Source organism: Schistocerca gregaria, chromosome 2 (assembly GCF_023897955.1).
Source record: "Schistocerca gregaria isolate iqSchGreg1 chromosome 2, iqSchGreg1.2, whole genome shotgun sequence".
Lineage (NCBI taxonomy): Eukaryota > Metazoa > Arthropoda > Insecta > Orthoptera > Acrididae > Schistocerca > Schistocerca gregaria.
The window spans coordinates 630,495,458-630,522,120 of NC_064921.1; the positions used below are offsets into that span (position 1 = coordinate 630,495,458).

Sequence of the window (26,663 nt, forward strand, 5' to 3'; positions counted from 1 at the left end):
GGCATATGAAATAATTACCACCAGATGCCTATTAGTAGGAAGAGTGTGGTAAATTTTACATAAAGAAAATTGGTTCTATATTTGTTGAGCAAAAACTAAAAGCAAAGAGAAAAGCCAATTTTTCAGAAATTTTTACAATAACCCAACTGATTGAGGGTGAGACATGAGTCCTCAACCTCACTCCAGAAACAAAATATCAATCTAAATGGTGGATGAAAACTGATGGCCCAGCACAAAAAAGGCAAAACCATTAAATTTACCAGAAGGGTTATGGTCAGTGTTTTCAAGGATTATTGGATTATCTAATGATGGGTAGAATAACTTACATGTAATGTGCTAACCCTCTGGAGCAATTGGAAAGGAAAATACAGGAGATGAAGAACGATTTACAAAATATATTGCATCAGTGCAAGAACAATTGGCAGTAGGGTACTTTGGCAACATATAGACACAACAGGAAAGATTGAACATATTCATGAGAGACATGCTATTAAGGTTCTTAAAGGCAAAGACAGCACACGAAAAAGTGTAAAAAAAATGCTCAAGGATTCTTTGAAAGAAAATTTGTGTTCTTTATAAAGCTTGTGTTATGGAACCAACATTTTTATTATAATTATATGCAACAGTAATGGATATATCATTCTGCAAATAGTAGCTGGATATAAACTTGCACTATCAAGATACACAAATAAGCAAGGTCCAATAATTTTACATATTATTTTTAACAAATGATTAACAATGGTTATACAAAATATATTTCACCTGCATACGAGAAGACAGATACCTCCATTCACCTTCAAAAGAAGGTCCTGAGTGGAAGTTTGTCTAAGATTTTTACGTCAATGTAGTGCACCACTTACGAAATTTGGATTGTGATACAAAGTACTGTATATATGCAAATGTTCTGGAATATAGTTTTATGGTTCTGTACTTCATATGTACTATGGTCATTTTGTTTTCCTTTTTTTTTTTTGTTACAAACAGTACCAAAGAGTAGGCACATTTTGAAAAAACAATAGCCCTTAAGAGAAATGTACAATGTTAATAACTGAGCACTGCATTATATGCTTTAGCTCACTGTTGTAAAATAAACACTTCACTTAGATCTTAGAGGACAGTCCACCATTCACTATCAAAAGAAAGCCCTCAGTAGTAATAAAGTGGTTAGGCTGCTGTGTTCCAAACTTATTTTTCTCTTGATAGGAGGCCATTAGACATATGGATACACGGCAGAATCAAGAGTCACGATACAGTGTTAGGCTATATGTTTAGATTTCCTTTCCTTCTGAAGGAGAATGAAAGCTTAAAACGCAAGCTGTCCTAATCCATTTTTGTGTCTATACCACACCTGGGCACGCCATTTGAAATATGAGAAACAAGCTTCAGCTTTCAGTCATAATTTACATGTCATCCAGGTCTTTTGATTAACTGTAATAACTGCTTAAACTGTAGTTGTGTTGCCACACAACAGAAGGGAAAAGAAGGAACATATCTATATCTACATCAGTACCAAATGTAAGTTAAATATGCATACGTTGCCAGAAAAATAAATTAGTACACCTTGAAAGACAATGTCAATTTTGACCTGATGATGGCATATGACAGTAGATGTACTGATAATGCTTTCAGTGCTGTCCACCACCATTGCTACCACAATATAGATAAGATGACTTGTGAGCCCAGACATTTCAATGTGAACTTTTGCAAACCGTTTATTAGCAGTGGGACTATGAGTAGATCTCTAGCTGTCTTCCACTCACATCACAGCATCAATGAGCACAGCCCAAATACTGCCATCAGAGAATCACTTGGAAGATGGAATGGCATGCTATGATCTTCAGTGATGAAATCAAATTCTTCCATCATGCAAGCAATGGTTGTCATACAATGTAGACCTGGTGAGTGCTGTCTCATAGAGTGTGTTTGTCCAAGACACATTGGCACCTCCTCAGGTCTTATGGTCAGGATGCAAGTTACAACTCTCATTCACCTTTGCTTTTTCTGGAGGGGATGTTAACCAGAACTTGGTACATGCAGACTGTTATTAGACTGGTCTTTTACCTTTCTTGCACCAAGAATGTGATGTGTTATTCCAACAGGATAATGCTCCCCCACGCACTGCTTGTGAGACTCAACTTGCTCTGCAGGATGTGCATCTCTCTCTCTCTCTCTCTCTCTCTCTCTCTCACACACACACACACACACACACACACACAGTCACACAAACTTAACTCTCACACACATGACCATAGTCTCTGGCAGCTGAAGCCAGACTACGAGCAGCTGTGCATGATGGGAGAGGCAACTGGGTGGGGGTAAGGAAGAGGCTGGGGTGGGGAAGGGGAGGGATAGCTGGGACAGGGCTTGGGATTGTAAGGTACTGCTAGTGGAAACATGCACAGGGACGAGGTGGACAGAAGGTAGGATAGCAAGGTGCAGTGAGGAGGTTAGAGGGAGGGGGCAGTGGAAAATGAGAGAAGTTAGAAAGCTGGGAGTGTTGGTAGAACAGAGGGCTGTATAGTGCTGGGATGAAGAGGGAAGGAGCTAGATGGGTACGGACTGTGACTAATGAAGGTTGAGACCACGAGGGTTATGGGAACGTATGACATATTGCAAGGAGAGTTCCCACGTGAACAATTCAGAAAAGGTGGTGTTGGTGGGAAGGATCCAGATCACACAGACTTTGAAGCAGTCACTGCAATGAAGAATGTCATGTGGGGTGATGTGCTCAGCAACAGGGTGGTCCAGTTGTTTTTTGGCCACAGGTTGTCAGTGGCCATTCATGTGGACAGACAACTTGTTGGTTGTCATGCCAATGTAGAATGTAGCACAATGGTTGCAGCTTAGCTTGTAGATCACATGGTTCATTTCACAGGTAGCCCTGTCTTTGATGGGATAGGTGATGTTCATGGCTGGACTGGAGTAAATGGTGGTCGGAGGATGTATAGGATAGGTCAGTTCTTGCATCTAGGTATCTTACAGGAATATGAGCCATGAGGCAAGGGGCTAAAAGCAGTGGTTGTGTAAGGACCAACAACTCTTATGGAATTACGTCAACAGTTTGAGCAGGTGTGGCATAATGTACCCCAAGATAGTATTCGCCATCTGTATGATCGACTGGATTCCAGAGTCAGCACCTGCATTGCTGCCCATGGAAGCTATATCATGTACTAATATGCATATTTCAGCATTGTTTGGTACCCGTTACCTCAGAACCACTTGCTAATGATCTGTAAATGTAATCATTTCATGTACTCCACACACACTGTTGTAACAATAAATATTGAGTGTATTGGAAACCTCTAAAAGAGGTGTACTAATTTTTGTTTCTGGCAGAGTATAAAATTCTGTCCAGGCAGTCTGCCAGTCAGTTTCTGAAATTATAACAAATGAATTTTTGTGACATAAAGCATCTGTTTATCATGTACACTCTGTATGTTCTTCAGCTGCTGCATATATAACTATGGTGGATAAGCAATGGGAAATGTGCAATAATGATTTCCATCTGTTCAAACTACAAAATTGTGAATGGCAGCCAGGACTTAACTTCAAACGGTGAAATTTACAGCACTGCTAACAGACACAAATAAGTACAATAAACTAGCTTAGCTTATATAGTCCCTAGGGAGGATAAAAGATTATGTTGGGGAAGGTTAGAAACAAAGGGCAGGTCACCCAGACTCCAAGATTGGAGAGACTTATTTGTTGTGAGGACAAGGAGAGACAAAAATGATGGTGGAGGTGTCAGGGAGAATGGGATGCCAAAGTAATACATTGGTAATCACTGTGCCATCTCTGTCCAAAGATGATGAGGATCAAGTGAGAAGTAAAGAGGGATTAAGAGGAAGAGAAATGAATTGAGAAGTATAATTAAGGACTAGGAGAAAAAGGAGATGGGGAAGAGCCGAATGGAGAGAGAGTGGGTGGTGGTGGGGGGGGGGGGGGAGGGGAAGGAGCATGGAGATATTAAGCAACAAATAATCATTCCAAACAAGCAAAAATGACCAGATAGCACTGTAAGCACAGACACAGACATTAACATCCATACTTTAAAAACTGTGGGGCATCCAACTGGATAGCAAGTTTGTAACATACCTGGTCATGAATTAGCTTGTACTTTCTCAGTGGCAGTGATCATGGCAAAAAAATTGGATGTAAATATGGGTGCATACAGCCAATAATGTGGTCAAGTCACACACACATTTGGTTTCAGAGGTTTTACTTCCATAAATGTCAGACCCCCCTCACTTAATTAGTTATACGGTCAGTCTGTGTCTTAGTTACATAATTAAGTCTCATTTACCAGGTATCCACATAGTGCACCTCCTCATTACACAACAATAGTTACTGTGCCGTATAACCTAACTGGCCAACAACAGTCTCACTCAGATGAACAATACATGTGCCACGTAAGGTCAATCACCAGTCACAATTAATTGTCCTACTTCATTTTCCATCTTCTTATTCACAACAACACATCATTGCACCATTACATTATTACAGTTCAGACTGACATGGGTTCAACACTTGGAACCTAGGCTTGACTGTCTTTCATATTCAAGATAACATGCACATGTTATTAACAGTTGTAATTCACAGTATGGTTTCATATTAAGTTAAACACATTATTGCATAAGTACATTATGGCTGTTTTGACTGACACAGGTTCCACACTCGAAATCTTGGAACAGACTGACATCAAAATGGCTTCAGGCCCATTGCTAGTTTTGCAAAAATGACTACTAAAGTTTCACATTGTCAAGTACATAATTTCAATAATTTACAATTAGAATTTTACATCTCAAATTAATTAAATTGTGCAGAAAAATTGGTTTTGGTTTTAATATCATGTTACAATAAGAGTTTTGACTGAAATAAGCCTTCTTGAAAAAAAAAAAATGCAGGAATAGCTAAATAAATGATACTATACATAAAAGTGTTAATTACCCAGGAACTAATTAAATGCAGATGTTCCTATCATTTTTTGGAAATTAGCTACATGAATAATTTAAGGAATTCTATGGGTAATTTTCCCAACTTTATCAGTAATATAGTAATTATATCTGTCTACATGTCAGCAATGTGACTGGAATAGGAAATAATTAGTGTTAGTTAACTGAACTGAGCCTTAGCAAAACTAGTTACTTGAAATGGTTCAAATTAATTAGGAAATTCTTCTAACTAATGTAATTTAGCAAAGCTGAGTCTGGTCTTTTAGTCGGAATTACAGAATGGCAGTTTTACCTTATGGCATGTTTCTCTCACTAACACTAATGATAATAAGGAAAACAAAAACAAAACAAAACAAATCATTTGAGGAGGCAAATAACAAAACAAAATGGGAATGGGTCCCAGCTTGCTCTGCTGAAGTTGAGCTGGAGTCAACAGATGGATAAACTAATGCAGAAGCTCAGTCCAGTGTATTTTGCTCTTAGAAATATCTCTCATTGTGTTGACTTGAAGACAAGGGTATTAGCTTAATATGGATACTTTCAGTCCTTATTGTCTTATCTTCTGAGGCAGTATACCTGTTGTAAATGTATTTATTTAACAGAAGAGTATAGTAAAAACATTGTGTAAAATAAACAAATGCCAATCTTGCAAAATCATTTTAAAAGATATTGGAATTCTTCCACTTCCCAGAACATTTACTCCTTAATGGCATTTGTTGCACATCAGCAGTTTAGCTGAACTGTGATCTGCACAACACAAATAAATTTTCATGTAGACTTTGCTTCTTTGCCTAAGGTTCACAGTGAGGTTAGGTACTAGTACTCTTGTGGAAAGTTCTTCAAGTTCTCCCACCTAAAAAAAGAGACAAACTGGGACTCATAACCAACTGAAAATAAATTGAAAATATACCTCATTGATGACTCCTAAAAATTATCTGTTTATCTAGTTTCAAGGGTTGAAAACACTCTATTAACTGCATATCAAGAAGTAGTATATTGAGAGCAGGTCTCTGTTATTGCAAATTTAGGTAACTATTATCTCTGAGAAAATATCACTGTAATGAGGTAAATATTGAAGTACTAACAGAGGATCAACAGCAGCTACTTAATAATTATGAGAAGGCACCTTTTTTTTTTTCAAATTAGTGGTTTTCCTTCTAATTTACTTTCTTACGTATTACTGGCAGGAACACACATCTGATTAGTTAATGAAGCAACAGATTATTATTAATGCAGCATACAAATTAAAATTGTAAAAGTTACGTGTCTCCTGTTACTTTGTACCATGATGGGTTCGACATCCCCGAAGATTTTTCTTTTTGATGAGATCTACAAAACATGGTGAAATAATGAATTGCTGTATGTAATTTATATCAAATCTATATTTAAAATGTGTGAACTTTTATTGGTTTTATATCAATTTACAGGAGTATGATCACCCATACAAGCTATTGCAGAATCCTGATGGTTACTTCTACAAGCTTGTTCAAGAGACTGGGAAGATTATGGCCGAGAATCTCTTCTTAGTAGCACAGCAGGTGAGAAATAATAACACATTTTACATTTTACCTGATTTGTTATAAAATCAATTATACAATACTGCATGACAGTAAAATCACAGAAAATAGTGTTGTGAGATAATAATGTAAAAATATAACAAAGTCTTTTCAGTGAGCAAGTTTAAAGTTTTACACTGGAGTCTATCCAACTGGCTAGCCTTTATTGCTTATCAATTTATTTGCACATAACATAATTGACAATGCGTGGTACCGAAGAAGAACATCATCTGATACAATATCACTCAGAGCTGGGCTGTTTCGGCCAACCATATACCAGTTGTTCCTGTATCAGTAGCTGTTAAATAACATTTCTCTTCTGTCACTTGCACTTTTTACTTTGTAAAGTGAATTTATTTCCAGAAAAAAGTCACCCAAAAATACGAATAATTTCACACATAATCTGCCTTTCACAATTAAGTAATTTTTAGTTTGAAAATAGTAGTTTCAAGAAAGAGTTAATGTTAAAATAACCTACAATTGTTATGAAATTTATACCTTTCACAAAATCATGTCTTTCACTTATAAAATAGTGGCACATAGCGAGTGCCATATTTATGTAAGAAATTCTTTGGTATGAAGATATTTTTGGAAACAATATATAACAAAAATGAGAAAAGGCAATTCTCACCTGCAGTTGATTGATGTCTGTCCCAAAGATACAAACTGTGCACACAGATGTACACAACTGTCTGCAGTGACAGTGACCTGCTATTTATGAGCAGTTGCCCATGTAAATGGAAGTGGAGGGTGGGGGAGCAAAGAAGTTCCAGAGAGGAACTAACACTGCCAGCTACAAACTTTATTGTGTTCCGTCCCCCTCAGATTCCAAGGGAGCTGCTCACAAAGCAGCAGATACGTTGTTGTACATGTGAGAGTATTTTAACGTTAAAAGTGTGGTAGTTTTCTTGGGAGCTAGTGGAATATTCTTTGCTGTTACATGTGTCTCAAATTAATTAACTGCAGGTGAATGGTTGTCACAATGGATCTATTCCTTATGTCATAATGTAAAAAAATCATTTCTGTCAATACATAATGTTCAACATATTTGTTTTTCAGGCATACAGAAAGACAGTGGAAGGAGATGCTGTTGTGGAGAATGAAACAACAAAGCTCTAAAGCACATTAAAGGTGAAACCTACCTTCATCAATAAGTGTATATGGGGGCTTCACACATCATGCAGCTTTAAACATCGGATGCCACTATGTACTACTGTAGTACATGTGGTTCTAGTGTGAATGATGTTCACTGGGACACAATTGTCAAAAGCATACCAGCAATATACTGGGAGACTGAGTGAATGTTTGACAAAGTGACGATGGTCAAAATAAATGAAAAAGACGTATATTTAGTGCACTATAAGACAGTCGTACAGTGAGGCACTTCTCACTTAATGTTTCATTTCTCTATTGAAACACTGAATTAGATGACTGAAGAGAAATTAGGAAAGTGATTTCAAACTATCGAAAATATGTAAAAGCTGTTACTTTGAGGGCCTTTTTACAGTATTCAGTATTGGAAACAATATTATTTTTACTCTGTGGAGATATGTTTGTACATGTATGTGAATCCACATGTATGAGTGGATATTACAGTGTGTGTGAGTGAGTGAGTGAGAGTACGTGTGTGTGTGTGTGTGTGTGTGTGTGTGTGTGTGAGAGAGAGAGAGAGAGAGAGAGAGAGAGAGAAAGAGAGAGAGAGAGAGAGAGAGAGAGAGAGAGAGAGAACAGAGTACCATGAACTGTGATTATTTATTTGTAAAATGTTATAATAAATTGTTTCCTTTACAATTAAATACTTTCTCCTTGTCTTTAAAAATATTATTACTTTTTGGGCATTTACTTTGCAATGCTTACTACTTCTGAAATTTATGCTCAGTGTATATTACACTCAACATACATTTATTGCCACATTTGTTGAAAAGTTGCATTGAATTACATTTGTGGTAAATTCAGCTTTCATTTGAATGTAATTGTCTCAATGGTCACAGTCAGCTTTGGAGCAAACATGAACTGCCCATTGCTGAATACTAAATGCAGTGAATGAATTAATGTAACCATATACTGTGTTTATCCACACTATTTCGTTTTAATTTAAAAAATTGTGTTCACATTCCTTTGAGATCAATGCACATTCTAGACAACTGTGTAAAAACTGTGATGATTATAGACAAGCTACATAATAAAGAGTAATAATTATTTTATTATTTCTTTTGGTATTTTTAGTAATGCTGATGAATGTGTCAAAATAGTTTCAAGCTACTTATTCTTTTGGTTTTTAGTGAATCTCGGAACTTCTTGCTAACAGACAGTTGATCTGGGTATCTGCAACCACTGGAAAGCACTTTTTAGATTTTCACTGGTCCATTAGAGATATTGTACAATATTATTTTATAAAATATTGTATTTTAAATTTGTATCATCACCAGTATGAAACATTCAAAAATGCCCCCAAACTAATTAAAGATTATTATAACTTTTTTGCATTAATGTTATGGATTATTAGCACAGATCATGACCACTTATAATTTAAATTTAAATATTCTCTCTTGTGGTTTCACTAAAGATATTACATCAGTTGAAGTATGTGAATACCTTCATTCACTGTATTTCTGATTGCATTAAGATAATTTATCTCATTATGGCTCGCAAACTGCTTAATGTTCCTACAACTCTGCTGTATTTGTTTATCGTATATTAAACAATGGAAACTCCTGAATGGAATGTAACAATATCATGAAAAGGATAGTTGCTACTCACCAAATAGTGGAGATGCTGAATCGCAGATAAGCACAACAAAAAGACTGTAAGAAAGTGAGCTTTCGGCGAACAAGGCCTTTGTCAAAAATAGACAGCATACACACACACATTCAAGCAAATGCAACTCACAAACACATGACCACAGGCACATGACCACAGTCTCTGGCTGCTGAGGCCAGAGTCTTGGCATCAGCAGCCAGAGACTGTGATCATGTGTTTGTGAGTTGCATTTGCTTGAATGTGTGTGTGTGTATGTTGTCTATTTTCAACAAAGGCCTTGTTGGCCGAAAGCTCACTTTCCTACAGTCTTTTTGTTGTGCCTATCTGCGACCAGCATATCCATTATATGGTGAGTAGCATCGACCTTTTAAACTATTTTGTCATATATTACCAGCACAACCACAAATATAGCCTGCTCCAGAAAAATATCTGTTATCTGGCAATGGGAACACAGTACATTTAAGCTGAAGAGCTTTGTTCTGTGCTTTTTCTTCTGTTTGAATATTGAGATTATTTAAGTCACTCATGCAGTCTTTTTTATTTTAGTTTTTACAACACTCAAGCATCAAGATTAAAAATTTGGCTTGACAGCTTAGGGTCCGGATAGATGTTATTAAAGATGTGCTACATACACGCAGTTGTTCCAATGATACATCTTGATGGATCGTTCTTTTCAAAAATGTTTTTTATCCATTACAAATATGTATTACACTGGCAAAAAGATGAAACATTTGAACCTCTCTAACATTTATAATGTGCCAATTGTAAATAAACAATGATGCTAACATTTTATTAAATGTGCTGCCTCTGATGTGCAGGCAGATGTTAATGTACATAAATTGGAGGATGCCTTGTACAAAGAGTTAACTGTTGCCAGATCTGTTGTACCTGGAAATATTTTTGCTACTTTAAGTTGGACTTGTTTTTTAAAGTTTTTCAGAAGCTATTCAAAATGTACTTTTCCTTAAAAACATCTTACACTAGAAGTACAATCAAGTTTTTTGGAAAATATTTTAGATTTTACAAGCTTTCCATGGAGGTTAGAGGGGTGAAAGTTACATTCCTAGAATACAAAAAGTAAGAAATCAGTACAAGAGCTTCCTACATTTACAACTTATATATTTCGTAGCTTAATAATACGGGAAGCCTGAGTATTTTTAGAAGTAGAAAAACAAATCTGCCTCACTTCTGAGACAATGTAAAACAAAACATTTGTACAGTGATCTATGTAAAATAGCACTGACATTCAAGAAGTCTGAATGAATTGAAGTGTGTCCAAAGTCATGCCACATAAGATCACAGTGCGACCTTTTCGAGAGGGCTATAATAGAAACACAAATACTATTGTATTTGGCTCTAATTCTTTGCATACTGAAGTCTATTCAGAATACGTTTCAGCAATAAATGGTGTTTGCTATGTGCCAGATCTATGTCAGTGTAACATTTAAAAAATATTGCCATTACTATATACACTGCTCTCAGTGTAGTGTAACTCTTGAAATGAGGATGCCTGCACTCTTGAATAAAGGATTTTTTTTCTAATGTCAAACTGTAAATAGATCATCTGTGATGTAAAGGTAAAATGTAAAGGATGAACTGTTTTTATATCTTCAATATATGAAAACATTTGTTATTACAGTTTATTTGGTAAAACTTTTAATAAATATTAATTTTTGTATAAAAAGAAAGTATATATCATTATTTTTGTAACAAACTGCATTACATGAAGGGATTGGAAATGGAATATCTCACAGCTTGGTGAAATATATTTCAGTATTGTGAGTGGCTTAAGACCTTGAGTGAAGTTTTCTGCACTGTGGTACAGTGAAGATATATCACAATTTTTGTAACCAGTGATAAAGTTCGCCAGCACAGTTCAAAGTTTTTATTCTACCACTTAAAAGAAACTCCTTATATTACATCCTATATCCACGGTTTTTGCACAATGAACTTGTGATATCAGAAATGACTGAGCCACAAGAAGAAATGTTACAGTGGTCCTCAGCAGTTGTCAAGTGTAGAGAAATATAAGAAGAAACAACAATACAAGACGTCTTTCATTATAACATCATTGTGAAATGCACAAATGCACTCACCATATAGAGGAGGTGTTTGGATGCAGACAGGCACAATGAAAAGATTGATATACATTTAAGCTTCTGGCCAAAAGGCCTTCTTTCAAAATAGAAAACACACACACATTCAGACAAGCGCAACTTGCACACACATGACTACTGTGTCTGGTCACAGTAGCCAGAGACAGTGGTCCTGTGTGTATAAGTTGTGCTTGTGTGACTGTATTTTCTATTTCAGAAGAAAGCCTTCTGAATAAAAGCTTAAATGTATGGCAGTCTTTTTGTTGTGCCTGTTTGCGACACAACGTCTTCTCTATATGGTGAGTACTAATCCATCCCTTTTCAAAATACTGTTGTTATTCCATCTTGGATTTCAGTTTTCTTTATAGTTAATATCAAAAACTGTGTTAATTTCAGTGTAATAGGCTAACTTGTATTTTTCGGAATTTGAAATTTCAGTGTTGAGCAAGAAGGGTGAAATGCAGGAGACAAGCTCTTCACCTAATAGAGCGAATGAAACCTGCCTATCATCGCTTTGTGATTAAATTTTAAATTACAGCTGAAATATTAATGGTAATGTTTCCCATTGTATAATATGTATGAGAATGAAAACTATTAAATTAGAAGATTGTGAATTAAGAAAAAATCAGATTATTTATTTAGGTCTTATCAGTTCTTCTCTTTCATGTTTGTAGAATTTGTCTCCAATATTACTCCTCAGTTTATTTTAGGCCTCTGGGAATAGTAACTTGTTTCAACCACAACTCAATCATCTAGTGCTTCCATAAAACTGAGACATTTTTCCACATTCACCTTTTACTGTTTATACCAAAGATGCGAAAGACAAAAACATAAACAAAATGTATCCATGGAAAATCTAGGATGGAATATTATTATGTACAGTGGGGCAGATCACTACTCACCAGATAAAATAGATGCTGAGAACAGACAGGCATGTAGGAAGGCTGATAAATTGCTAATATTATGCATAATGCTAACAAACAAAAACAAAATACATACATTGAATGTAGTCTCTAGCTGCAACCAGAGAGAGGTGAGTAGCAATATGAATTGGGATGTGTGGGGGGAACAAGGAGAAAGCAAAGGGAAGACTGGGAGAAACAGGATGGGGCAGAATAAGGAAAGATCATACCAACATTGGACAGACAGTAGAGAGTAGGAGAGGAAGCTGGCACTTATGCAGGAACTGCTTGGAGAAATAATGAGATATCAGTATAGGAGAGAGGCTGGATATCTTGAATATGAGATAGAGACAAGGAAAGAAAGATATAAATGAGATAGGATGGACTAGAAAAGTAACATGGAGGTATTAGGTTGCTGTAAAAACAGGAGGGTGGAACAAAGTGGAAAAGAGATAGACGGAGATCAGCAACCAGTGGAGATTGTGGCCACTCACATGGGAATAAAGAATTTTTAGCAGGGGAACTTCCCATCTGTGCTCAATTTCACCATATTATGTTATGTTCATATTAACATAGAACACAGTATGGTAACTGCGGCATAGTTGACAATTGATGTGACTCGCTTGACAAATGGCCCTTCAGATAGGTTAGACATACCTGTGATAGGCCTGGAAAGAGTTGTGATGGGCACATATATGGGGCAAATCTTACAAAACCACTTGCTTTCTTTCCAGGAAACTTTCTGAATCAGAAACTACGCGAAGTAGCTAAGACATGGAGCTGTTAGCTGTGTATGAACCCATTAGGCACTTCAGACCGCACATAGAAGCATGGCCTTCCACAGTTTTAAAGCTATTTGTTTTCGTTTTAAAATGCAATGTAGATCTTTTTTACGAAGACAATTCTACCAATTGGCATTCATTACTCACTTTACTACTGATTTTCGCAAGTATTCTTGTATCAAAGTGAATTAATAATGTTTCCACAAACACTGACTACAAGGAGCTGACATGGAATTACAACAGCTTATCAAGGGCCAAAATACTGAACTGCATCTAAAATGACTTCTATGGTCAGTAACCAAATTCTAATATGGTACGATACTTCCAAAACTGAGTTTGCCCTTTTCTACTGCCAGTTTGCAGAAAACTAGTTTTTGATCATATCCACTGATATGACATTCTGGATGGTGACTGATAGGTTCATATGACCCTGTGTCAAATGTGACAGCAAATCATGGGTAAGAACTTGCTTAGCATGCCAATAGCTTAAGGTGAGGCGCCATGTCCGTAAGATTATTGGTTCATTCAAGATACGTATATGGTGTTATGTACACATCCATATCTACTTGGTGGGCCCTCTCATTCCAGTAAAGAGTTTTGAAACATTTTTTCGGCAACTGACTGGTTTACCCACTGGGTGGAATCAGGCGTTTGGGTAGACGTTTCAGCGAAAACAGTGGCACGGACTTTTCTGACCACATGGATCTCCCATTTTGGAAGTCTCACCAATACTAATCATGGATGTCAGTCTGAATCAAGTTTGTTCCATGAGCTGCAAACATATGTGCTTCAAACCTCACCATACCACCACCTATCACCCATCTAGTAACAGAATGGTAGAATTATGGAATTGTACTTTAAAATCTTCCCCTTGTGTGTCATGGCTCTTTGTATTTATCTGCCCTTCTGCTAGTGTTACTGGATCTACGTGTAGCTTTTAAACCTGATATTGAAGCTTCTGCAATGGAATGTGTGCATGGTGGGTGAGCCACTCAGTCCCCTGCCCCCCCTCCCCCCCCCCCCCTGCCCGAAATTTTTCTACCAACAATGTGACCACCTGCCTTGGTAAACATTAGCTTCTATTGCAACAGATGAAAAGTAGCATCTCCAAATGTCATCCATCACTGTCATACCAAAATACAAATGCGGGTGACCTCATACACAAGGATTTATGGACATGCCCTTTTGTCTTGTTGCTTACAGACTGTGTCAAAGTACTGTACATGAGCCCTTGTCCCATATTAACATGGAATGAACACAATTAAATATATTAGTGAATGGTAAACCCACTATGGTGTCCTTTGGATGTCTTAAAATGGACCCTTGCTTTACGAGGACAATGCTTCTGGCCAAATCTCCTGTCAACTCCTAATGACTACATCACATGATAACTGTCAGCTCCAAGGCTATGCCATCAACAGATGAGAGTCTACCACCATCAGACGCTCCATCAGCTTCTCCTGTACTGTCTAGAGATGATATAGTTGTACGCCACAAGTACTCCTTTATACCACGAGACCTGCCCTACACCGAGGGGTTTGAGGAGCTGTGTGGCAATGCAACTAGTCAGACATTAAAAACAATCACTGAAGTATTGAAGTGTGCAATATCTTTGTTTTTACTCACTCTGTACTGTAGCTGTTTCATGTTTGTCATTCTCTGCATCTATTGTAGTGTGTCATCTTCCATGTAACAGGAAATGAGTTATAATGAAATGTGTTATCTCAATAATATCAAGTACTTACTGTTATTATTGTGGACTGATATTGCCCATAAGTGAATGACTGTCAGACATATCTTGTCTAGCGATAATATGCCTAAAGAGAGAATTAAGAGTAATTAGGATCTGAGAATGGAAGTAGACCCACAAGAACAGATGAATTCAAGCAAGCCAAACTAGGTAAAACACTGAGGAGATATTAGTTTATACTGTGGTATCTCTGCTCTGGAGTCTGTAGACAATAGCATGAAGAAACTCTCATCCAGAGATGAAAGTGCAAACTACAGTTATAAACAAACAGATTAATATCAAGAGAACATTTTCTGTGGTCATTACCCTTCTAAGATACTGTCAAACTGAAATAAACTACTTAGATAGAAAATACCAGCTAATGAGACATTATTAAGCCATTTATTGTTGTTGTATGTCATTTAAGTTCACGTGGATAATATATTGGTACATAGGCCTAATGTCAAGTTGTAATAGTGGGATGTCCACGACCTATGCAGTTGATAAATGTTGCAGTATAATTAAATATAGTTGCAGTGTGACTATATTACTAATACGATTTTGTAGTGTAACTTCACAGTTACAGTGTATTTTCCAAAAAAATAAATTGTTTTGTACATAAAAATGAAAGGCTTATGGTAAGCATAAAAATTTGTGAAAAAGATCATTGCCAGATCCGTCATGTGAGTGAACAGAATTATTTTGAGGGATACCAGATAATGTTGCAGTTTCTGTAAGATTATTAGCACAAGTGATCATATTTCACAATTATAAAACCTTTATACATTTTGTTGTGAACAACTGGATAAAATTCCTCCAATTTCCTGGCTGCATTAGGTTGAAACAAAAACACAACCTTTTGATGACTTCCTCCATCTTCAGTGCCAGGAGCTGACTGTGGTAACTAATGTCACACTGTATATTATGTATGGTAACAATAATCTCAACTACTATATAAGTGCCATTAGTCTTAGCAGCTTCTAGGCATGTCGACTGGAGCTGACATTACAGCCTGACAGCACACAATTCATGACATGACCATAATATGAGTACATTCTGGGACCACAAAATTTACATATGCTTCAGGAGACAAAGTTTTGTGTCTCTGATGGTATAATGCAAGTAGAGTCATAGGTGCAAGATATTAGCAGAAGTCAATGAATCATTGCATAGAAGAGTGTTTCTGGGCACTCATCATTTTTGTTCTTAGTGGTCTTCTACAATATGACAAGTGACGACAAAATGGGTTCTATGTATTGTAAGATCACATGACAGATACTGAACTGTGTACACATATACGCTGATGACCAAAAATATTCTGACCACCTGATTAATGGTTGTTGGTCCACCTTCGGAATATAATAAAGTAGCAATTCTGCATGGCATTGATTGAATAAGTTCTTGGAAGGTTTCTAAAGATGTGTGGCTTCAGACGTCTACACACAGGTTACGCAATTCCTTTAAAACTTGAGCCAGTGGTTTGTGGCACAGTCCTGGCACCTAATACTGTCCCAGATCTATGCCACAGGGTACAGCTGAGGCAAATTTAATGGTCATGGCATTAGGGGAAGTTCATTATCATGTTCCTACAGTTACTGTAGTACAATTATGATCTTGTGACAAGGATAGTTATCCTGCTTGGAGATGCCATTGTCATTAGGGAAGACATCAAGCATGAGATGCAGGTGGCCCACAATAATGTTTGCATGGACAGTACCTGTCATGGAGCCTTTTATTACTACCATAGGTTCCATGGAAGCCCAGATGAATATCTCCTAGAGCCTAGACCTGTGTACGTGATGTGGTGCGCAGTTTAAGTAGCCATCCATCTGCACGACAGCTTATTTACACATGACTATCAATCTCGTGTAACAAGAAATGTTATTCGACTGACCATGCGACATGTTTCCGCTGATCTGTGGTAACCCTATGCCCATTACAATTGTAATTGACAATCTCGTTGTATTAACATGTGAACATGTAGTAGTTGTCTGCTAAGAGACTCAACAAAATGCACTGAACAGTGTGCACCAAACACACTCGTGTCCACACCAGAAATGAACTCTGTTGTCAGATTTGCCACACATCGCCACCTAGCCCATTTTACAGAATGTGCAAGCATTCATTCTCCATGTTCTCTGATGGGGTATGGATGTCCAATACCTTGTCACCAACTCATGATTCCATCATCCTGTAACCAATTTAATAGACATGCACGACAGTAACACGTGAACAAATGAACAGCTTTGTCATTTCTGAGAGGCCTGTTCTAGGTGCCCAGCTATAACTATCTGGCTTTATACAAAGTCACTTACATAAGCGACTCTTCTTGTTTGTGGCTTGTATTGTAACTAGAATGATTCCTCATTCATCTCTACAACATTTATGTATTTTCCTTACTGCATCACATGACTGCAACGCCACCAGTTGGTATTTAACCTCCGCAGTGGGCAGTGGTCATAACGTTCGGGACCATGGGTGTACCATATATTTACAAATACATTCACTTAATACTCCATGGCAAGGATGTGAGTGTATAATAGGTTAAACCTGACAAAAACAGCTAAAACCCAAAGAAGAAGAAAAATGAAAGCCATGTAAGCCAGAAACTGAGCGCAACGGTGAATTGTACTGGTTACAAGTAGAAACAACTTACGCAAACTTTAAAAGGACTTAATGCATTAAAAAGGCTTGGAGTAGGCCTACGTGCTATGACTGTGTGAAGAAACAGAAAAAGAAACTATTATTGTCATATTTAGCCCACGTGTGAATCACCAACAGTTAATTTTCATTTAAATTATGTACAACATCACAAAAACGAGACAAAAATATTCAACTTCAGTGTTATCATGTAGGTGTTAATGAGAAGAACTTAATTTAGTTTCAGAAGGGTCCAAAAAGTTGCTTATGGACTTAAGGCATAAAATTCAAGGTTAAAATTACTCTAAAAGGGTAAAACTTTAGTAGAAGTCAGCAAGCGGTTAAAGGACGTAGACATACTTTATACAAATGGCTATGGTACTAAATGTCAGTATTGCCAAATGCTTAGTGGAAAACCCCGCTAACAGCGATTCGAAAATAAGCTAGGGCCTATTTTGTATTGAAATAGCCTAAAATGTATTGATATTTTATTATTTGTGGCAAAAGCCATGCAAATAAACATTACTTATAATACCGTATTATTTGTATTTTTAATGCCATAGAAGAGCACAAAAATGATGCTTGCCTTGTTTATATAAATATTTCTATTGGCTCATAAGACTCAAATTCGAATTATGTGATCGATAGGAAACAAGCTACACCTGCTGCTCCGTTCTGCAGCTCTCGAACATGTAGCTCTAATTGTTGGCAGAAATGGACTGTCAGTTGGACCACTCTTGTGGGCATTCACATTTCCTACTTTGAGCAACACTGTCGATGCAGATTTATAGTTTTCACACTTCCCGATCCGTCTAAGTCTTGCTTTGATTGCAGTTATTGATTTTAACACTTCTGATGACATTCCATCGCTTAGTTCGTTTTTCACTATGTCAGTGGTACAGTACTAAATGCTCTTTCCAACTCTGCATTTGACCGAGGCAAAACTATATAGTAAAGAAGTTTCTACATTCACTTTAAACTAAAAACTGTTAACCACAGCATGCCAGAAACTCAGTCTCAGAAGTTCCATTTTGATTTAACAGATGTTAAATTTCTTACGTACCGTTTCGCTGAGGTCTTGCATGTGTTTCATTTATTGGTAGACCTAAAAGTGATTCCTTGACAACTCGCAAGGAATTTGAAACTGACAACACTGACATATTTCTCGAAACTATAAAATTAACAGGAAGTCTTGTTTGAAGTTCACTATGAAATCTCAAAGGCGAAAAGCGAGGACGGCATTCGTTACGAGCTGCAACGTATTGTTTATTCTCTGATTTTATTTTTGTCCGTTGACTTTCATATATTCTACGGTTAACTAGAGTTGTTCGCGTTCTCGCGTCTACATTGTATATGTTGTACTAAAATGCATCAAAGGAAAATAATGCAGCTTTTCCTAAATTCGGTTTCTTCTTTAGCAGAAAATTTCAAATTGTGCAATTTTCTCCAGTTTCAAACCATGAATAGGAGCAATAATAAAGGCCTGCCGTACGTAGATTTCAAGACTCTCTGTCAAGAAATCCTTTCTGCGTGTTGGGAGAACAAATTTCTTTGCAATACCTTCCTGCCTACACCAGCTTCCAACAATTTAGAACTTTCGTCAACCTTAGTTTCAATCGATTTACACTTCGGTCCAAACTAGACAAAGAAAAATGAGAAACGCAAAAAGTTTTTTTTTTTTTTTTCATCTAGGTACACGGAATGTAGAAATGAATCAGTATGAATTCCTCTCCTTAGACACCACGATGCCAGTAGAATTTAATTCAAGCCATTGTTTTTCAATTCGAAAAAAATAGATATTCAATTTGATTTGATTTATTATTGGTCCTATAGATCATACAATTTATACAGCATAGCACATCATGATATAGGACAAGTCAAATCGAAATCAATCGATTGCCACACACGCGAACACCTTTCATAGGCTTGTGTCCCCCATTTATCGTAGCAAACAGAACTTTATACATGCACTGACGTACAGGGGAACGGGAAAACCAGTTGTACATTACTCATACGAGAAAATCTCAGTTTATCGGCAAACACTGTGAAGGTGACGGAGTCACTAACTTCGTAAATGACATACACATCGAATCAGGACGAGACTGGGCCAATCCTTTCGCAACTTGACATAAACTCCATTGTTAATAACTATCATTACTAGCGTTAAAAGGCTCGTTTACGCTGGGGCAATATCTTGCAACATTGTGGCAAGCTACGGAAATCGGTGTGCGTGTTCTTGTAGTATGCTACTAAAGGCATCTTGCGGCCTATGTTGCATGCGGCAGGTTAATTTATATCAAAGCAACCGAATTTGTGGCACACTGAGTCGGCTTTGCAGGAGAATAGGTAATAAAATGATTGCGGTGGCTGCTTACTTGGTCATCGCACATGCCGCTAACAACAGAAATGAAAATAAACGGAAAAGGAAACGATAGTGGAAGAGATGAATATTTAAAGAAGACCCACGAAAGAGTATACTAGGAGATCCAGCAGCAGATGATGGTGCATTATTTAGTAATTTTTTCGAGAATCTTCAATGACGACATCATTTATTTACTACAGTTAACTACACCTCCTATTCTAAAGAAAGATACCAACTGCCAAGACAGTGTTTCACCAAGAATTCGACTGGCCATCACATTACGATTTTTAGCCATTGGGGATTCGTACAAATCACTCCTGTACTTATTCAAAGTATCATCATATTCGGTTATTTCCCTCATAATGCCTGAAGTATGTAAAGCTATTTCATCAGTGTTGAACTACATAAAGGTAAGTACACAACATTCAATACTCACTTTACAAAAATAATTTTTATTTTCATTTTTAAGCAAGTTATAATTGAAATTAAATAATTGGTATAAAATATATCACTTATTTTTTAAATCAGTACACAACATTCAATACTCACTTTACAAAAATAATTTTTATTCTCATTTTTAAGCAAGTTATAATTGAAATTAAATAATTGGTATAAAATATATAACTTATTTTTTTAAATCGCAAAAACTGATGGAGCTCTTCTGATGTACCTGGTACTACAATGAATTCTTCGCTCTCACCAGTATTAGAAATTTGTGGTAAGGACTATGGGACCAAACTGCTGAGGTCATGAGTCCCTAGGCTTACGCACTACTTAATCTAACTTAAACTAACTGCCGGTCGGAGTGGCCGAGCGGTTCTAGGCGCTGCAGTCTGGAACCGCACGACCGCCACAGTCGCAGGTTCGAATCCTGCATCGAGCATGGATGTGTGTGATGTCCTTAGGTTAGTTAGGTTTAAGTAGTTGTAAGTTCTAGGGGACTGATGACCTCAGAAGTTAAGTCCCATAGTGCTCAGAGCCATTTGAACCATTTTAAACTAACTTACACTAAGGACAACACACACACCCATGCCCGAGGGAGGACTCGAACCTCCGACGGGAGGGAGCCGCGCAAACCGTGCAAGACGCTCAAGACCGCACGGCTACACCCCGTGGCTCATCATTGTCGACGTATATAATTTCACAGTTAACTCCTGGACAGCTTATTTTTGTACTGTTTTCCGATACGAGAACCGGTTATGATGTGATATTGGTAGTTCACTTCTGCTACTCCCCCAACGCTGCTTTGAATAGCACATTTCTAATGATGTGCTTCACATACTTTTGTGTTGTCGGGGAAATTTTCTGTTCTCATTGGCCATGATCTCTCCATACACACTCCATTCACCTCTGTTGTTAACAGTTTTTAAAATTTGGTAAGATTCTACAACTCGAGCATCTCTCTGCATTTCTGAGCTGTTGTTTTTTGGGTTTAGTAATTCTCTTTCTCTGTGTTTCCCCATGAGACGTAATTGGTGTCTGAGGCACATTTTCTTCATAAAGCTGACTTTAATCTCCATGTTTTATTTCTGTGCCCTCTGTGTCGTTATTCTGAAAAAAATGGGAAAGTAATGATAATGTTTTACTATTCAGATTCCAAAGGATCCCGAAGAATGTAAGAATGTTAACAGAAATTACGAACCCTCACTGTGTAGGAGTCATAGATGGCAAACATGTGCAAATTATATGTCCTGCCAATACTGGAAGAGAATATATTAACTACTAAAAAACATTTAGCATCGTCCTTATGGTGATTGCAGACGCTTGTTACTGCTTTCAGTATGTACGTGTTGGATGTCAGCGCCGCGTAGCAAATGGAGGCCATTTTAAGAATACTTCGTTTCACAAAGCGTTAATGGAAAGTAAATTAAACATTCCTCCCCCAGAATCTCTTCCAGGAAGAGAAAATTTGACAACAGATGTTTTAGTAGCTCACGAGGCATTTCCATTGTCCACAAATATAATGGAAACGTATACTGGGGAATTATCAAGGTCGGAGGAAAGAATATTTAACTACCGACTTTCTCGCACACGACTTAATGTTGAAAACGCTTTCGGAATAATGTCCTCTGTTTTTAGAGTGTTTAGCAAACCATTATTACTTAAAGTTGAGAACACTGGAATTGTTACAAAATATTGTACGTATCTCCACAATTTTTTAAGACAAAGTGCAACGTCCAGAACTATTTATGCACCTCCAAATAATTTAGATACAAAAGACGTAGATAATGATGTAATTACTTTTGGAGAATGGAGAGAAGCTGCTCGTAACTATGCAGGCCTAACGAATTTATCAAAGATACCTCGAGGGTCTTCCTGTGATGCACAGGCAGTACGAGAGCAATTCCAAGAATATTTTCTGACACCACATGGAAAGATTGAGTGGCAAGAGAGATAGCAATAGTTCATCGTGTACCAATGTATACTAGCTATGTTCGTACTACAATGTAAATTCATTTAAGTAGATAAACAGAATTTTCTATATGAACTCAAACTTTTTAGTTACTTTGTTCCTACACTCTTGTTTGGGTGGTCCACTGTAGAAAAGCGTGTATTAAAACTACAGTTTACATCTACCGATTAGATACTTACTCGAAAGCATTTTGTAGAAGGTACTATATGTAGCCTATCCATCAAAACATTTTTTTTTTTTTTGAACGGGGCTTCTAAGAACAGAATAAAATTTCCTTTTTTACAAATATACTTGTTGGTAATTTTGTTGCCATGGTTGATTGATTGATTGATTAAATGAGAGGGGTTATGGTTGCCATGGTTTGGTATGCTACAGTACTCAGTTGAGAAATATGAATAGTTATTGAAATCGAGATACTTACAATTCAGCTATCCATTCCTGCACGTGGTTCCGTCACATCTAAAATGAATTTCATTGATTCATAAGCGAACCATTTTCTTTCCGCATTATCCGCTGAGCCGCTTTTGTATTCGTCACACGCATGTGTTCGCAATGAAGGCACTCCTCAGGTTTTTAATCTTCTTCATCATAGCATTCTCATCGATTTCATATTTTAAAGCGAGATCTCGTATAGCATATACATTATTTTTATAATTACTTTCACGTGCGTTCCACAGAACCTCAGCTTATCAGTAGTCCTCTATAAATGCTAAATACTACCACTCCATATTTTCGGATTTACCGCTGCCGCACAGAAAATGTCGCACAGCTCGGGAGTTAGCTGAGGCACATTGCGGCAGCTTGCGACATGGCGCACCGTGTTGTCTATGCCGCACGAATCATGCGACAACGTGCGTCTTGTAGCATGCGGCACTGTTGTATGCCACAATGTTGCAAGATGTTGCCCCAGCGTAAACGAGGCTTTACCAACACCAGTTCCTCTTACGTTATTTTTTTTTAGTCCTTTCTCACCGTATGTTTGCAGCACACATGCAGTGACATTTACGGCGTCACAGTTTCGTAGCTCATAAGGTGACAAAAAATTTGAAGTCAAACACGTTTTATTACGACTGAAATTCTCTTTTTCCACTTCCAAACATTGATGCAGGCTTCAGGTTAGCTTTGTTTTCAGATTTGTTTACGCAGCCTGGAGATAGGGGGTGGATAGTTTTTCTACAGCTTCCCGAGCTCCACGACTTCGGCCTCCAAGTTCAGAAACCCATAATTAAATAAGTATCGGCCCTCCCAAAATGCCGCTTATAGTATGTATACTACATTCCTTCCTTACTTTAATTACACAACATGAAGCCAGATTAAAGGTTCGATTAGGAGATATGGGCAGCAGTAGATGGCAGAAAATGCGCGCTTGGCACCCTCGGTTGCCAACTTCGGATGTCAGTAACTCAATAACTATTCGCCGTCGCAGTTCCCCAGTTACCGCATCCAGAGAACACCCTTCTTTAGTTCAACAGCTACGCATGAAGCCATTGTTAACGGTCCGATTACGAGATATGGTAGAAAAGGCGCGCTTGACGATCTCGGCTGCCAAGTTTGGAAGCCAAACACTCAATAAAAATTCGCTGTCGAAATATCTCACATGCAGCATCCAAAGAACACTCCTTTTTTTTGTTAAATAAGAAACCATGAAGCCAGATTAACGAACCAACTAGGAGACCGTTAATCTGGCCTCAAGTTTCCTTAAATGAACTAGGAAGAAGTGTTCTCTGAATGCTGCAATTGGGGGACAGCAACACCGCGTAGTAACTGAAATCAGAAGTTAGGAGACGAAGGCACGTAATTTCTGCCACATCCAGGTGCCCCCAACTCGTAATCGGACCGTTAATTTGGCTTCATGTTTTGTTACTAAAGTAGTCGTTTACTGTGCATGCTGCAAGCGGCGTTTTGCGACTGCCTGCATTTACTTGTTCACATCTAAAATAAACGACGGAAAACACCCACCACTTAATCTCTCCGACATTCAGTTGCCGTTATCTCGTAATCGGACAGTTCTTCTGGCTTTCACGTTTTCTTATCAAACTAAAGTAGGCGTGTACTATGCGTTCTGTAAGTGGGATTTTGTAGTGGTGGATATTTACTTCATTATGGGTTTCTGACAGTGGCGGATGCATATGGCAGGCGCGCTAACACAAACCTCGAGAAAAGTCGTGGCCACTATAGTCATCTCGGAACGTTATTCTGTCTGGCATTTGTTCGAGGAAAGTCGCGAATATTCTACTGTTTTCTTCTACAGAGAACCTTCGATACGTAGCGATATAAATACGGACTATTCGCCGAATAGGAAGCTAATTTACATTCAGAAGCAGAAATTTTAGGACTGAACAATGAATAAATAAAAAGTCCTAGTTTTAGAAAGTGGAGGTGTGAAGATTAGTCAAGAGTGAGAGTGATCAATTGATTGTGAAGTATTAATAACAGTAATTCATAGTAACTTCTCAGTAAAAATATTGTTACGAGACTTGTAACAATGTTTTTACTAATAATGTAACAATAGTTTCCTATACCTAACTCGTAATATGGGCAGGGCATCCAATTCCTTATACATTTTTTCCTTGTTCTTCTTTCATTTGGTGAAATACATTCTGCTGGCCGCATCGACAAAGCCCTCCGAAGTTGGTACTGGTATTGCTGTGTCGTTCGAACAGGAAACAGCCAGGGAAAAAGTACTACAGGCGCGAATATACGAGGTGGTGCCAGTGCCATAGAGACTCGTCACTTAAGTGTTATATTACATGCAGTGCTGCAGACTTCATTATTCAATAGGTCACAAAGATAAAAATGTGTGTGAAATCTTATGGGGCTTAACTGCCAAGGTCATCAGTTCCTAAGCTTACACACTACTTAACCTAAATTATCCTAAGGACAATCACACATACCCATGCCCGAGGGGGGACTCGAACCTCCGCTGGGATCAGCCGCACAGACCATGACTGCAACGCCTTAGGCCGCTCGGCTCACAAAGATAAGTAAATCTTTTTAATTCATTTGTGTGATTTTGTTACTAATTTTTGGAGCGCTGTAGAACATTCGTTCTCCTACCCTGTTACCTGACACTGGGGCATAGCTGTGTAATAGTGGCAGGGAGAAATTGTCTTGCGGTGTACTAAACAGAAGACGTTTCACGAACTCGCAAACTCAGATTACCGTAACAACTGTGGCAACTCGGTAGTAGCGACGAGACCTTTAGCAAAATGGAGACGAGGATTTACCAAACAGGTGCCGAGGGTTTATCAAAGGTATTGTCTCCACAAAAAGCGATTAATATTTACCAAATGGAATTTGCAGTTGTCTTAATGTGTCTAGATAAAACTTTCCAATTGTCTTCGATGTTTCGTTATTCAACGAATCAGATTTCAAAAGCTTCTGTTGGATTCCGTCAGTTTCAGTGAAGTACTGAACTACTAAAGGAAACATCTTTTCAGCCTTGTGCTTCGATACTTCGGTGCCTACGCCGTAAAATGCGAGTTAGGTATGGGAAACTATTGATGCGCCTATCTTCGGTAATAATGACTTTCGAGAAGCTTCCTAAAAACGCATTGTTACTATATAGGTCCCCTATCGAATACAGTAGAAAGGAACGGAATCGACAATAAAAGCTTGACACACATAAATGGCCAGATGACATAATCATGACATATGGGAAAAGAACTGTTTTTATTGCAACACTGGACAATGTTACGACTGATGTGAGAGAACTTTTTGCTGAATAAAATATTTGTCATTTAAAATTCAACATACTTTTGCCCTCATAATTACTTTAACATGGCGGTAATGATCTGGCATATAAATTGAATCAGTGCTTATCTGAACTACCGTTCTTTGAAGAAGAATCACTCTTTGTGATTAAAAAGAGACTTACGGGAGAGATTGTTCAATACAAGCAAAAGAGCATAAACGTCCTTAATGATCGTGATTCTGTTATGCAAGCGTTGTCTGTTTGTCCTAGATCTGGCTGTCCTACTTTGCACAAGCTGTACAAGATATTTGCTTGTCTGCCTGCATCTATTGCTGCAGTAGAAAGAAGTTTTTCAACACTGCGACTTACAAAGACATGGCTGAGGTCGACAATGAAGGAGGATCGACTTGATGACCTAGCTCTGTTGAACACGCACCCTGGCATTGATTGTCCTATTGACAATGTAGTTAAAGAGTCTTCCAGGAAGAATAGGAGCATAGAATTCATCATTTAAGGAAGAGAACCGCAATTGTAACTTTTTATGCCATAAGATGGCATTGTATTCTATATGTGTATAATCAGTTTAAATAAAACTTTCTATGTGACTTCATTATTTTTTGTTACGATAAAAATGAAGGTAGGTCAAGATATCTTTAGAGCCCCCTCTGTGGCGTCGCAACTAGTGCGAGCGCACAGTTTTCTATCAAATATTTACTGTGAAATGTAGACAGACTGTAAAGTAGCCATCAGATTAGCATATGTGCTGTAGCGGGCAGA

The 26,663-nt window shown here is 37.7% G+C and overlaps 1 protein-coding gene across 1 annotated transcript in view; it reads left to right on the forward strand.

Annotated features, from left to right (window-relative positions):
* The window catches only part of LOC126334646 (ATP-binding cassette sub-family C member 4-like), a 283,425-nt gene extending 272,877 nt beyond the window's left edge, over positions 1 to 10,548 (forward strand). The window contains exons 25-26 of the mRNA XM_049997091.1: positions 6,380 to 6,490; positions 7,568 to 10,548. Coding sequence (XP_049853048.1) covers positions 6,380 to 6,490; positions 7,568 to 7,627 — 171 coding nt within the window. The 3' untranslated portion in view covers positions 7,628 to 10,548. The remainder of the gene's footprint in view (positions 1 to 6,379; positions 6,491 to 7,567) is intronic.
* The last annotated feature ends 16,115 nt before the right edge of the window (positions 10,549 to 26,663 follow it).